Source organism: Apteryx rowi, unplaced genomic scaffold, assembly GCF_003343035.1.
Source record: "Apteryx rowi isolate R43461 unplaced genomic scaffold, aptRow1 scaffold_952, whole genome shotgun sequence".
NCBI lineage: Eukaryota > Metazoa > Chordata > Aves > Apterygiformes > Apterygidae > Apteryx > Apteryx rowi.
In genome coordinates, this window is record NW_020451263.1 from 175,682 (window position 1) to 191,370 (window position 15,689).

The 15,689-nt window shown below is 65.5% G+C and overlaps 3 protein-coding genes across 7 annotated transcripts in view; 2 read left to right on the forward strand and 1 right to left on the reverse strand.

The window, feature by feature from the left end:
• STIM1 (stromal interaction molecule 1) overlaps window positions 1–4,523 on the forward strand; it is a 110,660-nt gene extending 106,137 nt beyond the window's left edge. For 2 of the 5 annotated variants that reach the window (XM_026092271.1, XM_026092275.1), the window contains one exon: window positions 1,503–4,523. In XM_026092271.1, the coding sequence (XP_025948056.1) occupies window positions 1,503–2,052 (550 nt within the window). In that variant the 3' untranslated portion in view covers window positions 2,053–4,523. The remainder of the gene's footprint in view (window positions 1–1,502) is intronic. The other 3 variants (XM_026092273.1, XM_026092272.1, XM_026092274.1) reach the window with 2 other exon arrangements.
• A 768-nt stretch (window positions 4,524–5,291) lies between these two features.
• LOC112978638 (sodium-dependent proline transporter-like) lies at window positions 5,292–12,460 on the reverse strand. The gene is given in 14 exon segments (XM_026092283.1): window positions 5,292–5,531; window positions 5,712–5,885; window positions 6,288–6,406; window positions 6,621–6,720; window positions 6,873–7,007; window positions 7,208–7,320; window positions 7,472–7,781; window positions 7,897–8,031; window positions 8,125–8,263; window positions 8,459–8,508; window positions 8,615–8,763; window positions 8,851–8,982; window positions 9,845–10,022; window positions 12,395–12,460. Coding segments are annotated over 14 exon segments (1,935 nt in total). The 3' UTR covers window positions 5,292–5,396.
• Window positions 12,461–15,536: 3,076 nt separating this feature from the next.
• Window positions 15,537–15,689, forward strand: part of RRM1 (ribonucleotide reductase catalytic subunit M1) — an 18,546-nt gene continuing 18,393 nt past the window's right edge. The window contains exon 1 of the mRNA XM_026092284.1: window positions 15,537–15,658. Within this exon, the coding sequence (XP_025948069.1) occupies window positions 15,640–15,658 (19 nt within the window). The 5' untranslated portion in view covers window positions 15,537–15,639. The remainder of the gene's footprint in view (window positions 15,659–15,689) is intronic.

The window sequence follows — 15,689 nt, forward strand, 5'->3', positions numbered from 1 at the left end:
AAGCTGGATGTTCTTCCTCTGGCTGCGCAGGCCCGTTAAGAGGTTTCCGCAGGGACTGCGGCGATGCCAAGCCTGGGGGATGCAGCAGTGTCGTACCCACACGGCTGCGGCTGGAAGGAATAAATCACGGCTTTGCATTTCTCCCTACCGCCTACCTCCACTCTCCGTTTCGAAAAGGGTCTGGGAGATACCCGGGCTAGGGAATCAATGCTCAAATACCTTTTAAAATCACAAATAGGCAACAGCCTGGCGGGCACAAACCGCTGTGCAGCAGAGGGTAGTCTGCAATCAGCTACCACAGTCAGCTGTGTGTCAGGAGCGTTCGTTCAAGGCATGGCTTTGCGTGGGAAAGCCTAACCTCTAATTCTCGAGTCCCGGATTAGAGGTTTGCATCAGCTGACCCAGGAAAAGGGGGGGGGGGGGAAACGGTCTAACGCTGTCTGTCCTAGGACTGTGGTCAGTCTGCAGACTCATGCCTCAAAGGGGCTAAAAGGGGGAACGTGCACACACAGATGCAAGCTGAAAACGTTCGGAGGAACCCTCTGGTGGAATTATACCTAATCCTACTGCTGAAGGGGCATCGGCTTTTGCGGTTCTCCTGGGGGACGGGACAAGCTCTGTAACGCTGCCGAGTTACGTGACCCTGCTCTCACTGCTTTTTGGAAACCACGGGAAAGAAGTGGGGCTCGCAGGGTCATTTTTGAGCAAGGGGGAGGGAGCCGCCTGCCGGTGCAGCGTCGCCGGCAGGGCTGGGTCTCCGCGCAGAGTCCCGGTGCCGCGGGCCAGGCCTGCTCATCGTTGGTGTGCGTGCCTAAAGATCTGGGACGATACCAACTTCTGCTGATGCCTTTGAACCCGCGAACTCAGGGGCTGAGCGCTTGCTGCTGCCTCGTGGATCAGGGCCTCGATCCCTCTGGTTCTGCCTCCGTATGTAGCGCTTCCTTCCAGCTCCCCGAAGGTACCTGATGGAGCAGCGTTTTTGCTCATCCCAGGCCCGAGTCCAAGCACCAGCGCTAAGCTTGCAGCCCGTGCTTGCTGGGGGAAGGGGCTGTGCTTTCGGGGAGATGCAGAGAGCAGCTCTGTCTGTCTTGTCTGCAGAATGGGTCGGCTTTGCCCCGTGTGTCAGGTAGCCTGCACTGAGCTGGATGAGCCCCCCCCGTTCTCCTGGGCTTCCCACCGCAACCGGCCAAGCGGCGCTTGGCCGCAGGAGCAGAACCGCAAGGAGAGGCCGGCAGGAGCAGGGCAGGGGGACCTGAACTGTTCCTCCCTGCGTAGAGGTTTGCCGTAAGCAGCTCTCCCTGCAGACCGGGGTTGCCCCGAGGGGGTTCCCCTCCGTGAGCCTGCTGGCCACGCTCAGCTGCTGCATCCGTGTGTGTGTGGTGTGTGTGTGTGTGTGTGTGTGTGCAGGCTCGTGGGTCCGTGTACGGGCGCGCGCCCCGGGGCGCCCCGAGGCTCGCCGCTCTAACCCTCTCCTCTCCTCCCTCCGCCCTTTCCCACCGCAGAGACTTAACTCGCTGCGACTCCGATTCCTCCATCCCGCACATGAGCGACCACCAGCGTATCCCCAGCTCCGCTCCCAAGCTGCTGGCTGCCAGGCCCAACCTGCTGACCAGGTCCATCGAGGAGGCTGCCTCCGGCCACCCTGCCATCTGCGCGGCAACCTCCAACGGCGGCAGCAGGCACGCGGAAGCCTCCTCGCTGGGGGCTTTGCCGGAGCGGCTGTCCGAGAGCCCCATGGTGATGAAGAAGATGATGATGGTGAACCACGGCATGGAGAAGTCCTCCAGCCTCGGGGAGATCAGCCACCCGACAGCCGGCAAGCACAGCCACTCGGATTCCTCCCGCTCGCACAGCCCCAGCTCTACCGACCCCGACACCCCCTCCCCCATCTCTGACTCCCGGCCCAACAACGTCAAGAACACGCGCATCCCGCAGCTGGCTGCCAAGAAGAACCCGGGGGACGAGGACAGCAGCTTGACAGCTGATGAGGTTGACCTCGGCCAGAGCAAGAAAAAGTTCCCCCTAAAGATCTTCAAGAAGCCCAAGAAATAGAAAGAGGAGGGAGGAAGAGGAAACCCAACCGTGAACCCAACCCCCTGGGAACGGGGAGGGGCGGCTTAGAGCGAAGGGGAAGCGCTGCACCCGCTCTTCCCAGACCCTGCGGGCTCGGGTGCTTGCAAACACCCGCTTCCCCCCCCCAGGAACCCTCCATCTCTGAGTCACGTCACGCAACACCTGCGGCGGGAGGAGCTATTTAAACTTATTTATTTCCTGATTTCTGAGAAAAAGAAAAAAAAACAACCGCTCCCCCCACCACCCCGAAGAAAACAGCCACCCTTTCCCCCCCCTTCCTATTTCGGTAGCCCCTAGCTTTGCTGTGCATGGCTTCCAGTTACTCCTGCCTCTGCTCGGCCACACGGCATTTGGGTTTGGTTTCAACGCGGTTTTATTTTTTAATTTTATTTTTTTCAAACTTTTTTGGTTCTTCTGCCTCTTCCGCCTTTTGCACATGCCGCGGGGGAAGAAGCCGGGGTGGCGGCGACCTTGCTGGGACGCGCACCGCTTGCGCCCTTCGCCCGCTGCCCAGGAGCGGGGAGGGGAGCAGGGCGAGCTGCTCCGGAGCGGCAGCCTCAGGAGGAGGGAGCACGTTCCTCGCTCTGCTCTTGGGGGGGAAGGGGGTGATTTCGACGCGAGCGTTTGGGCGAGTCGCCTTATCGGTGTCGCAGGCTTGTTTTTACAAATCACTTTTCTGCGCCGTGGCCCCGGAGCTGCGACGGTTGGGAGGCAGAAGCAGCCCGTTTGCGCGCTCTTGGTGAGCGAGAGCGAGTAAAACACCCTCTCGAGGCAGGGCTCTGCCCTTGCTGGTACTTGCGCGTCCGGCCGGGAATACGCTGTCCCGTTTTTCCCCGCAGCCTGCGGGGTTTGCTAGGGCAAGGCCTCCGCGGACGGTATCGCCCGGCTGCTCTGCCCTGCTGGGCACGGCTCTGCCAAAGGTGGTTGTTTGGCCGGGAGCACGAATAGCACAAAACATAACTGTATAAAATGGGGGGGGGGGGGGTTAAGCGCCGGGGGCAGATGTCCCGACGCTGAGGACCTGGCTCCCGACGGCCGCTGTGTTTTTATTGCCCCCCGGGAACCTCCACGGAGCGGCCCGGGTGCGAGCGGGGTCGGAGCTGGACCTAGACGTTCCCCAGGGGTTGAGCGAGGCGCCGAGGAAGAGGAGAGCGTTCCCGCGCGCGGGGGCCTTGGAGCTCTGCCCGTGCAGCCTCTCCATGTCCCCAAGGTTCCCCCGTCCGGCAGCCCGGAGCGGAGGAGAGGGATATGGCCAAGTTGAGGGAGTGTTTCCTTGGCCAGGAACGGGCAGGTTCTGCGTAGGTGGAAGGAGCCTGAAAAACGTCCTGCATCTGCTAGCCCGGAGCCCAGGCTCGCGGTCATCTCCTGCCGCGGACCTCTCCCGAGGGCCTGAGCTGCTGCCGGGGCTCAGCTGGTCTCCCTCGCCCCGTCGGAGAGGCAGCGGGGTCTCATCCCGCTGCTCGGAGCCGTCCCTCTCCCAAGCGCTTCCCGCGCTGCAGTCGTGGCCGCTAAGCTGGAGTCCCCTGCTCACGGCGGCGACCGTCCGTGGGCCAAGCCRGCCTCCATCCCGGGGTCGAGCCAAGCTCCGTGCCGGGGTCCCGAGGCTGCTGCCTGGCGCCTGCCCCCGCGCTCCTTGCACGCGGCCGGCCAGAGCTCTCCCGCCGGGCCCGGCATCCCTGCTCCCGCCGCCCCGTCCGTGCCCAGCCTGCCCCGCCGCGGGCTGTGCTCCGTGCCTGCCGTAGGCCGGGATTTGGCGCTTTTCTGCCCGTTCTTGGAGGTAGGTCGGTACCCAGAGGCCCACCCGGGGGTTTACCTGCTGGCTGCGGGGGGGGGGGGAACCCCACATCGATGGGGGGACGGGGTGCGAAAAGCCCTTCCGCGAGGGCCTCGCTTGGTGCCGGAGTCGCGTGCGCGCGCCCACGTTGGCAACGCGGGAAGGGCTCCCCCGGATTTGGGTCTGGAGGCGGTAGTTAGTTACGCTTGCTTTAAGTGAAAATTCCTCTAAATGACTTAAGTGCCTGCGTTTCCCCGGGGCTGCCGCGAGCCCGTGCGCGGGGACGGGGACGGGGACGGGGACAGGGTGGCTGCTGCTGCTGCTGCTGCTGCTGCTGCTGCTGCTGCTGGGGGCCGGCGCCGGGCTGCCCCCCGCTCCGCTCCGCGCCGCTTCGCAGGGCCAGAGCGCGCTTTAACCCAGCCCGGGCACCCGGCGAGGCGGCGGGATGGGGCTGCGGGGCGGCCGGCTGCGCGGCTCGCGGTGGCGGAAACCTGCCGAGGCTTTTCCGGAGAAGGGGTTGGAGTTCCCTGGAACGGCAACTGTCGACGCATCTGCCAACTCTTGATTTTTTTTTTTTCTTTTTTTTTGGGGGGGGGGGGTCATTTCATAAAACTTTGAAATCCAATAAAGCATGTAGTCTATTTTAAAGAGCAGGTGTCCGCTGCTCTCTTCTTCCAGCCTCTCCCGGTGCGCGTTGGAGGCCTGCGGAGCGGGGCGTCCTCGGCCGAGCGGGCGCCGCTGGGGGCCAAAGGCTCCCCGGGATCATGTCCCCCCCCCACCCGGCCAGTGCGGCCCCGAGGGAGCCCCAGGACCCGGCTCCAGCCCGCTGCCCTCCGGCGCGGGGAAGGGCAGCAGGAGCCTGGGATTAGGCGCAACTGCTCAAGCCCAAAAATAACCCCGCGCTGCCCGAGTCGGCACAGCGGGCGCTGGACGGGGCCGGTGAAGCTGCCAGCGCTGCCGCCCGCCWGCCCCTGCCGCTGCCCCTTCCTCAGCCCTGCTCGTGCATCCAAAGCCGGGGGGACGCGTTATCCCCCCCCCTCCGTCCCCGTGCCCCGAGGCGGCACAAGAGCCCCCAGGGGGTGGCCGGCATCGGCGCGGCAACACCGAGGGCCGTTTCCACTGCCGCCGTCCTGGGGGCTCGGGGAGCCCGGCCGCCGCTGGAGGCGACCGCGGCCGGCGGGGACGTCGGCGTCCCGCTCCGCGGGGAATGTGCTGGGCCGGGGCCAGCGGCCGCCTCCAGCCTCGCGCCGGCGGGACGTGACAACCGCCGGGAGGCAGGCGAAGGGCTGGAGCTCTGCCCGGGCAGCCCGGCCGGCCCCGCTCGCGGCCCCGGCCAGAGAGCCCATTAGAAACCTCTTTTTGAAGCCTGTAAAACATTTCCAGGAAGGAGAATTAAAATACACGCTGCGCTCAGCGCTCAGCATCCTCTGGATCAGCGCGAGGAGCGAGGTGCGCTGGCACCCGGGCCCCGGGCAGCGTCCCTGACGCCGGTGGCTCCTGTCCCCGCGAGCGGCTCCGGGCGAGGACCCGCGATGCCCCGCGACCGGCATCAGGACTCGTAGCTGCTGGCGAAGTCGGTGCCGGTGAGGGTGATGGTGAACGGCACGTCGATGACGTTCTCGGCCGCGTCCCGGGCGGTGGCCGTCCGCCAGGAGCGCAGGGGCTGGGTGGTTTTCCGCAGGCGCTGCGGGAYRGGYGCYGCRCTGAGYGCCGARCGCAGGCAGGGCGCAGGCAGGGCATCGCTGCCGGCTCCCGGCCTTCCCAGGGGAAAGTCTCCCYGTCTCCATCCCCATCCCCGGGGATGCCCCGCTCTGCTCCTCCCCGCATCCCGGACGGGATCCCGGTCCCCGGCTCGCGCACTCACGTCGCTCAGCGTCCCCGACTCGCGGCACAGGGCGACGACGGCCCAGAGCGGGATCTGCAGGCAGGTGAGGACGCCCATGCAGACGCCCAGGCTCCTGCCCCAGGCCGGGTACTCGTAGGCGCCGTAGCGCAGGGGCGCGCTGGACACGTCCAGGAAGGTGTAGATGAGCGTGAACTGGAAGGGCAGAGCGGGCAGGAGCAGGGTGACGCCTCGGCGCCGCTGCCAAACCCTGGGGCCACCCTGCCCCACACTGGTCCCGTAGCGTGGCCCAGGCCGTGGCCAACGCCATCCCCGTGTCCGAGGGGGCCGTGCACCGCGGGGACCTCCAGAGCTGCCCCAAACCCCATCCGGCATCCACAGGGGGACCCACGAGGATGCCRGGGATGGGGCTGCCCTGCTCCAAATGCACCCAGACCCGGCAAGACCTGCCCCTCTTGGAGGCAAAGACAGGGCCGAGGCCGGAGAGGAGGGAGAATGGGATGGGATGCAACGRGATGCAATRGGATGGGATGGGACGGGATGCAACGGGGCGGAAGCTCTTCTCCCCTCGGCTTCGGGCGGGCGCGCGGCACTTACCAGCAGCAGGCAGGGCGTGAAGAAGACCCAGCACACCTTGAAGTAGCCCAACGCGTGGCTGCACCAAGGCGGGCGCCGGCAGATCATGTCCACGATGTCTTGGCAGAACTGGTTCACCCCTGCAGGTGCCCAAACGAGACGCAGTCGGCTGGTTCCCCCCCCAACCTTGCCCCAACACCACTCTGCGGGGCAGACCCCGTCCGGGGCGCCCACAACACCCCGAGCCGCACCGGCAGTTGGAGGACGCTGCACGGGCAGCGCCGGGTGCTGAACACCCCCCTCCTCCGCGGGCGGAGAGGGCGTCGGGCGGCTCCGTCCCGCCGCGCCGCTCACCGTAGCAGAAGGCGATGCCGAGGCACATGAAGAGGGTGATGATGATGAGCCCGAAGCCGGTGCTGTACGTGTCAATAAGCGTGAACCAAAAGACGCCTCCCTGCGGGGCGGACGGCGGGTGCRGGCGTCAGCGCCCGCGGCCGGGCGCAGCGGGGAGGCGCAGGGCATCCCGCGGCCAAGCTGGGCTCGGGGAGGAGGAGGGGGATGGAAAAGGTCCGTGCCGGTGCCCCGGCCCCCGGGGTGCAGCCGCACCTGGGTCACCAGCAGCAGCCCCAGCAGGTAGAAGGCGCCGCAGAGCGCTCCCAGGAGCGCCGGCCTCCGCTTCCCGAYGCGCAGGGCCGGGAGCTCGTCCAGGATCGCCGTGAGGATGCCCTCGATGTTCCCGAACTGAGGGACGGGGACGTCAGTGCGGGGCTGTCAGCGGGACGCGGCTGCATCCCTGCCCCACGTGGGCCCTGCAAGGGACCCACGCATCCCCCCGTCCCCATCCCCGTCCTCGTCCTCGCGCTCCCGGCTCCCGTGTGCCCGGGATGGGGTGTACCTGGCACCCCAAGGCCAGGCACGGCGGGACGCGGGGGGACAATCACCAGGGTGTCGATTCCCAGCGTGAAGAGCATCAGGAAGAAGAGGATGGACCAGAACGCGGAGCCGGGCAGCAGCGCCAGGGCTTCGGGGTAAGCCACGAACGCCAGCCCCGGGCCTGCGGGCCGGGAGAAAAGGGACGGTGTAAAAGGAGGCAGCAGTGGCAGCGCCGCAGCGGTGAGACGGGACCGAGCCAGCGACCAGGTTGGATGCAATCCCCTGGGACGTCCCCTGGGCACRGCAYGGCACGGCRCAGCGGGARCCCTCACCTGAGTCCGCAACGTTGCCCACGGGGACTCGCTTCGTCCGGGCCATGTGCCCCAGCACGGAGAAGATGGCGAAGCCGGCGAAGAAGCTGGTGCAGCAGTTCCCGACGGCGATGACCAAGGTGTCCCTGCCGGGGAGGGCGTCACGGCCGGCCGCCCCCCCTTGCCACCCCGCTGCCCCCCGGCCACAGGCCCCCCCCCCCGCTCACCGGATGACGTTGTTGTCGAACTTGTTGTAGGAGGCCATGGAGAGCAGCCCCCCGAAGCCGATGCCCAGGGAGTAGAAGATCTGCGAGGCCGCGTCGCTCCACACCTGCCGGCGACGAGGGCGCGGGGAGGCTGCGGCACCCGCGGCGCCGGTCCCAACCCGATCCCGACTCCGGCCGGATGCTCCGGCGTGACACCCGGCCCTGGTGGCGCGGCGTTACCTGCGCGCTCTGCAGCTTGCTCCAGTCCGAGGAGAGGTAGAAGCGGACGCCGTCGATGGAGCCCTCCAGCGTGGCTCCCCGGATGAGGAGGATGAGGAGCACCAGGTAGGGGAAGGTGGCCGTGAAGTAGACCACCTGCGCGGAGGGCGGCACACGGCTCGGCCCCGCTCTGCCAACCCCCCCCGCGGCATCCCCGGCCCGGCGCCCCGCGGCGTCCCCCCCGCTCACCTTGCCCGAGCTGCGGATGCCCTTCAGCATGCAGAGGAAAACCACGATCCAGGCGGCCAGCAGGCACAGGGCGAGGGGCCACTGCGCCGGGCCGGGGTCCCCGAGGCCGGAGCTGCGCGTCACCCCCAGCACCTGCTCGCTGGAGCGCGCCGACGCCGGTTAGCGGGACGGGGCGCCGATGCCCGCTCCCACCCGCGAAGCCCTTCACGCCGCCTCCGGCATCCGCGGACGCTGCCCGAGGCGGATCAGCCCCGCGGGGACCCCGGGGCGAAGGCAGAGCCGTCCCCATCCCCATCCCCGTCCCCCCCCAGCACCGCAGGGCTCGGCGACTCACTTCCAGAAGGTCTCGCTGGGGTTGAACTGGGTGACGTTCCCCGACTCGTTCTGCAACGCACAGGCCCCCACGGGTCCCGTCACCGTCACCGTCACCGTCACCGTCCCCCACGGCCCCCCGCCGCGACGCGGCGCCGAGCGGCCCGCCGGGACCGACCTGGCACAGGGGCTTGTTCCGGGGGGCGTCGCAGGACCAGGGCAGCGGGCTCTGGAAGGACGTGCCCAGGTAGTAGAAGGTCCAGGCGAGGATGACGGCGTAGTAGAGGGACACCAGGGAGGACACCAGCAGCATGCCGACGCCGATGCCTGCAGGAGGGAGAAGGGCGCCGCTCGGATCCGTCCCGGAGCCGGAGCCGGAGCCGGGGCGGGCGAGGAAGACGAGGGCGGCCGTACCTTTCAGGAGCGGGCAGCACTTCCAGACGGCGATGGGCCCCGCGGCCCCGTACTGCCCCAGGCTCAGCTCCAGGAGGAAGAGGGGCAGCCCGGCGAGGAGCAGCATGATGAAGTAGGGGATGAGGAAGACTCCTGGCAGGGAGAGAGTGGCGGCGGGTCGGGGAGACGTCCGGCCGGGCACCGCGGCCCGGAGGAGGGGACGGCGGTGGGATGCATCCTGCCGGACACGGCAGGGCCGGCTGGCGGAGCGGCTGGTGCCACCATCCGTGGGCCAGGAGGGGACCAGCCACATGTGTCACCAGGCTGCAGGAGCCACCGGCGCAGCGAGTGYGCCTGTGCTCTGCCCACGGCACCACGAAATCGCGTCTCCTGCCGTTTTGCTGCCTGTCCGACGCATCCCGCAGGCTGCCGCTCCCCGGATGCCGGTGCCCATCCCAGGAGCCGATTGCTCCCGGACGGTGCCCAGCRGTGCCGGGAGGCAGCATCCGTGCGCCGGTGCCCACGGGCAGCGTGGATCCGTGCGGGCGGCAGTGACATCCAGTGGCGAGCGCACTGATTGCCGCGCCAAGCCGGAGCAGCCCTCGCCGCGCCAGGCCGGGGGGATGAGCCCCAAAAGGGGCGTCCCGCGCCCCAAAAAGGGGTGTCTTGTCCCAGCAATCGCCCGGGATGGGGACGCGCGAGGACCCCGGGGGACGCGGCAGGAGACGCGGCGCCCGGGGAGCACCGGGAGGGATGCGCACGGCCTGCGGACAGCCACGGGGCCGGCGCGGAGGCAGCAGGACCTCACGGGTTTCGGGGAGGTTTCCGCGCTCCCACGGCCCCAGCGCACGGGGCGCGTTGCCAGACGAACGCCGGCCCCCGGGCGCCTGCTCCCGCTGCGCCCGCCCGCACTTTGCCCCGGCTCCGAGCGGCGGAGGGTCATTGCTCCTCGCTTGGCCGCCTGCCTGGGCAGGGAAGGGCGGTTTTGCAGCCGCTTCCCGGCGCCTGCCCTCACCTCCTCCGTTGCGGTAGCACAGGTAGGGGAAGCGCCACACGTTGCCCAGCCCCACGCAGTAGCCCAAGCAGGAGAGCAGGAACTCGTGCTTCCCGGACCAGGTGTCCCGCGGTGCGTCGGGCACCGGAGGGCCCGGAGAGGGCTCCGCCGCCAGGCTCTCCGCCTGGAAGATGTTCACCTGTGGAGGGAGGAGAGGTGTCGGCAACCCCTCCGTGCCCGTCCCCTGCAACCGCCGTCAATGTGCCCGGCTCCCAGCATGGGCTTTGAGGCTCTCCCGAAAATCGGCTGCCTCCGGGACACGGCGGGCTGGGGTCAGCGCAGAGCGTCGTGCTCCTGCCCATGAGGTCCAGGTGGACCCGCTCCCTTGGTCCACAAGCCCTCGGTGGGACGGTTTCAGCAGCCTTCGCGGTGGCAGAGCCTCCCACGGCGGCAAGGAAGGGGGGGGACGTGGTGTCCCGCACGCCCACGGCTCGGAGCAGACAGACCCGGGGAGGGGGGACTGGCAGGGCGAGCTGGGCTCCAAGGCGGATGGCCAACCCAGGCTTCCCTCCCGCGGGAGCGTGAGGGGTTGTTCCAGAAAAGCATCCAGTTTCGGCTCAAATAAAAGCAAATCTCAGCGATGCACTGCCTCTCCCCAGGCGCTGGGGGTGCGCGCGCGCGTGTGTGTGTGTGTCCGGCGCTTACGTACCCTGCACAAGCTCTCTTTGCCTTGACCGACACCACCCCCTTCCCGAACAACGGGATGGGTCATCGGGAAAGTATTCCGCAAACCCAAGCCATGTGGGAAAAGTCTCCGGGGGCCTTAGAAACCCTGAAATCCAGCACATTCCTCAGCCTCGGCCCTTCTCACGGGGCTGCGGACACCAGAGCAGCCGGGGTGGAGACGCTGCGTTTGGACGCCGGAGCAGCAGGCCGGTCAGATAGCAGAGCACGCAGCACCAAGAGCATCTCCTGCTGCGACCCTGCGGCCCGGCTRCCCCCTGCCCTCCACCTCCGCTTTCGCTAAGGACAAGCCCTTGGGTCTTGTCTTCCCGAAGCGACGTGACGTATTGCTTAAACTTCTTCCGCCAGCCATGCTGCCTCTCACGACAGCCTCACCCAACCCTCCTGAGGTCCTTCGGCCAAGGCTGGGTCCTGTTTCCCAGCACAGGACAGCACYTTTGCGTGATGGGCCTGAGTTCACGTGCTCTACAAGGAGCTTCTGGGCCACAGGGATGTCTGCTCGTGTGCAAAGTCCACAGGTGGAGCACAGCGTCCTCCACGGACCCGATCCAAGGGGATCTCAGCCTAGGAGTGCCAGCACCTCTGCGAGCTTGCTTCCTCCMGAAACCAGACAGAGCCTCACCGTGCTCCTTCCAGATAAGATACCAGATATCAGCTCTTGATTAGCTGTGGGTCATCGAAATGAACTGCAGATTAGCTGTGCCATGGGTGCTGGCTCGCCCGAGCGGGCTCTGCCTTGCGTCTGGCACTGTATCAAAGCCATCTAGCCTCCAGATAACCTGGTACAAAGACACTTGTTTGCTTACAAGAGCCAGGCCRGGCACAGCGAGCCTCAGCACAGACCCAGCAAGTCCTGATGGACCTGGCTGGCTCTACAATGGCTGTCCCGTGCTCCAAGCGCAGGCTGCAGTCTCCCACCCTCTGGTGCTTCCCACTATCCTGGTCCCACATTGCCCAGAGACGCTCAAGGACCCTCTGGGCGAGTCTCCTGGCCCAGGATACCGCTCTTGCCCTTCTCCTGCAGGGCTGCTGTGAGGTATCTCGTTCACACACCCAAAGCAGCTGGGGGACCTATGAGCCTCCAGACAGGAGCCTGCAAGGCAGATAGCACATTTATCACGTCAGCTGAGCGCTCCGGCGGTCACCCATCGCCAATCATGTTTTATAGGACCGCAGCTGCTTAAAATCTGCAAATGCAAATACCCTGAACATCACATCTGGTCCCACCAACCTGCCAGCTGCCGGCTCAGCGGGATCCGCTCCCAGCGCCCCTGCCCACCCCAAATGCAAGCACCCCAGCCCCACCGCTCGCTGTCGGCCTCGCCACGGGCAGGCTGGGGAAGCGGGGTGGCAACGCAGACCAACACGAGGGCTTCGGCCGAGCCGGCGTCAACCCGGAGGGGTTYACGGCGGTGCCCAAACCTCCGGGCGGGGGGACACTGCGCTCTGCCCCATGCCCGAGGAGACGCCAGGCTCGGGCCGCTCGCTGCAACCTCCAGCAGCCCTGCTAAAAACGCAGCCGCGGGGCGAAGAGCGAGGAGACCTCTGCCCGGCCGCGATGGAGACGGGCACTTCGTGACCCTTGCGCCGCCCCACGGTGCTGGGGTTGCAAGGGCAGCGGAGCCAGGCGGAGACCCGCGGCCTCGCCATCCCCTTGGCGTCAGGGCTCCGAGTTCCCAAGTCCGCTCCTGGCATGCCGCCGGGGGTTTCCTTGGCGGTGCCAGCCACGAGGGAGCCGGGGAGGGAGACCCGGCACCGGGAAGCGGGGGGCACCCGCGGCTCCCCGGCAGCGCAGGCGCGTCCCCGCGGGGGGGGTCCCCGTCCTACCGTGGGCTCTGGCGGCGCGGCGGGGGCCGGGAGCCCCGGCGTGGCGATGCGCCCGGTGCACGGCATTTCCTGCTCGGCGGGAGGGAGGGCCGCGCTCCGCGCGCTCCGCTCACCTGCGCCAGGTGCAGCTCCGCCCCGGGCCTGCCCCGCTCCTGGCATGGGATGCACCGTGCCGGGATTCCCCGGGAGCTTCCCTGGAAGCCGCAGCTTGCACACTGGGGGTTTGCAGCCAGGAGGGACCGGAGGCATCACCCCCTGCCCGGTACGAGTTTCGGAGCCAGGGCTGAGGTCGGATGGCACCCGTGGGTGGGTGCTCGAGCTTGGTGCAAGGTGCGCGCTGGGGAGGTCCCGCTCAGCACCGAGCCTCCGCTGGGACGTGGGACGTCCCCACCTGCGACCCTGCGCRCGAGGGGCAGCCGGGCGCTGCGGCACGGTGAAGCCGGCGGGTCCCCACCTGGCTGCAGGGCAGCGCGAGGAGGGAGCCACGGCGCCAGTCTCCCACCCCAGCGGGTCTGGGGACGTGAGGAAGAGGAGGGAGCGGTGCGGAGGGACTCCCTCACACCGGCGAGCGTCTGTGCTCTCCTGGCCTGTTTGCTGGGAAAGAGCGGTGTTGACAAACGGCACACCGGCTTCTGTCTGTCCCTCAATATTACATGCGTTTTTCRTGGTTGATGCACTGGCCCTGCCTCTCTTTGGCCATTTCCATGACACCGCGTCTGGAACCAGCCTGTTTCTAATCTCTGAACGGAGCAGGTTCCTTGGAAGCAGGAATTATCCCTTCAACCGGGACCATCCCCTGCCACCGCAGTAAGGAAGGGAGAGTGGAGAACGGGGCAGGYTTCTAATCCGGACTCAGCAGAAACAACTATTTTCAACACAAAACACTTCTGCAGGATGGGATTGGGTGTTGAATTGCCCAGTCTTCCACTCGGCTCCTGACTCCCTCAGAAAGGCTATAAACTCACGTCTTTGTGGGGTGACTGCTGTTGAACCTARCTCAAGAGAAAAAGGAAGCTCATCATGGGCGGAAACCAAAGGAAGAAGGAGACACGCCACTCGGTGACTGCGGTCGCCTCCACCTCACGCCATCTGCCAGACCACGCTTGTGGTCCTAGGGCTGTGCAACATCCTAGAGCTTACAACAGAGRCAACCAAAATCAAGCGGTCTCTTCAAAAGAATKGYGTTTCTACAGATGTTTCTGGGTCARGGAACTGATCTGGATTAAAAGTAATTCCACCCAAGAGAGGGGTGGAATGGAAGAGGCGTATTTAACTTTTTTGGTGGTTTTGCTTATGGTACAGCCTTGCAGTTGTCCCAAGGCAAGTGAGGAACCAATRATCAATCCGAGTTGGGAAATCAGTTTTCTCAGAATCCATCACGGTGTCCCATGATACACAAAGCAAGCACGAGGTGGAGGATTAGACGCATCCATCTGTATTTTCTCCTTACAGACTAGATTGCCTAAGATACCCCATAAGATGCTCACAACTGTCTTTTGGAAAAGAGGCCTGCCGATAGGGAGGTCTTGGACACCTTGGTCCAGAAAGAAGGACTGGCATCACGGCATCGCATAGCACATCGCCGTAGAGGGTCAAGACGCGAATCTCTACGGTTTCCAGCTGGCCTAGCATTCCTGGTGCCCGCAGAGCGCGCCAGGCGCTGGACTTGTGCTCGGGCTCCCCAGCTCCCTCCATCCTAGGTAAGACCTTGCGCATCAGCAAGAGGTGGGAGCYGAGCGTCCCGCTGTACGCCTGCCCCCTTATCCACGGCGCGATCAGATCCCTTGTCTCGTGGCTTCGTATCACATGAATTTAAGGTGCAGAAACAAACTTCTCTTAGTTCTGAACGTTGCTCTAGCTCAGAGCTGGTTTCCTAGYTGGGGAAGGCTCGGCTCAGCTGAAAGGCCAGCTGAGCGCGCCTGCAACTCCGACGGTTAGAGGCAGCCTGTTTCCACAGAGGAAATTCCGCTGCGGAAATCGGCAAAGGAGCGAGAATGGGAACCTGCTAGCAAAGACGCTCCAGCCGCGGCTGTCGCAGAGCTGGGCGGAGGTGAGCATTGCTGCAGCTGCAGGAAGCTGGGTTTTCATTGCTGCGCTTCCTTCCAAAAAAAAAGAAAAATCACCTCTCAGGCTTTGGGTTTATTGTGGTCGTTCTGATCTAGCCACAGTCACGCTGCAGGGGAGGAGGCTGGCTTTCCGCTGCAACGGTTTTTAACCCGTGACACACTGGCACGGCCTCACGGAATGAAACAACTGCTCCACCTACTACTGTTTTTCAAAAAAAGAGTGAATAATAATAATAATAATAATAATAACAATAATAATAATAAAGTAGGAGAACTTGAGGGCAGAGATCTGTGAAGCACAGCTCAAGGTTCAAATAAATCACAATGCTGATTTTTTTTTTATTCTTTTAATCCTGTAGGCCCCTTTTCCAATAAAATAGAGAAACGACCCCAAATTTGCTGTCGTTTCCTGATCAGGTCCATAATTTGCCCGTGTCAGGACGGGCACCCTGGGCTGCCAACGCCGGCGGGGTTYGTTTCACCCCACCGGCTCTCTCCGGAGCCGACGAGTCAGTGATTGCCCCCGTTTTTGGTCGGGGTGAGAACGGAGCCGACCTGTTTCTTCTGGACCACCGTGTTTCTTCATGGGTTACGCTGCCACGACCTAAAACCTCCTGAGCCCCTTGTTTGGAGAACCGCGCTGAATACCCCGGCTGGGCCTTTCTTTAGTATAATTATCACGGTTATTGTTATTATTACAATAATTACCCTTATTAGTGTAATTATTTTTGCAAAACGGGGGTATTTTGTCCCTCCGGCGGCCCCGTACGTGGCGCCCTCGGGCCGGCGTAAACGGCCTGTTCTCGTCTCGCCGCCGCTCTCGAAGGAGAGGCGAGATGTCGGTCGCCATCTTGGAAGCGGGCAAACGGCCCGGCTGCCGCTGCTAGGGTGGTGTTTCCTGGGAGGAGAAGGGGGAAGGACGGGGAGGTGGTACGGATGAGCCCACCCCGAAGGGGCTAGAGGCAGCGCGTGAAATCGCGGTGGTGGGGGAAGGAGGCGGCGAGGAGGCGATGCCCGGAGCCAAGATGGCGGCGGCGGCGGCCTCAGCCGGAGGGGGCGGAGCGCTACGGCGGCGCGGCGGGGCCAGCGCAGTTGGCGGGAGCGGGAAGCGGTTGGTGCGCGCTTGGCGCTGAGGAGCCGTTGGGAGACCCGCGCGCCTTGGGGACGCCGCCCGCCGCCATGCACGTCGTCAAGCGCGGTGAGGGCCGGGCGGCAGGGCCGGGGGCGGC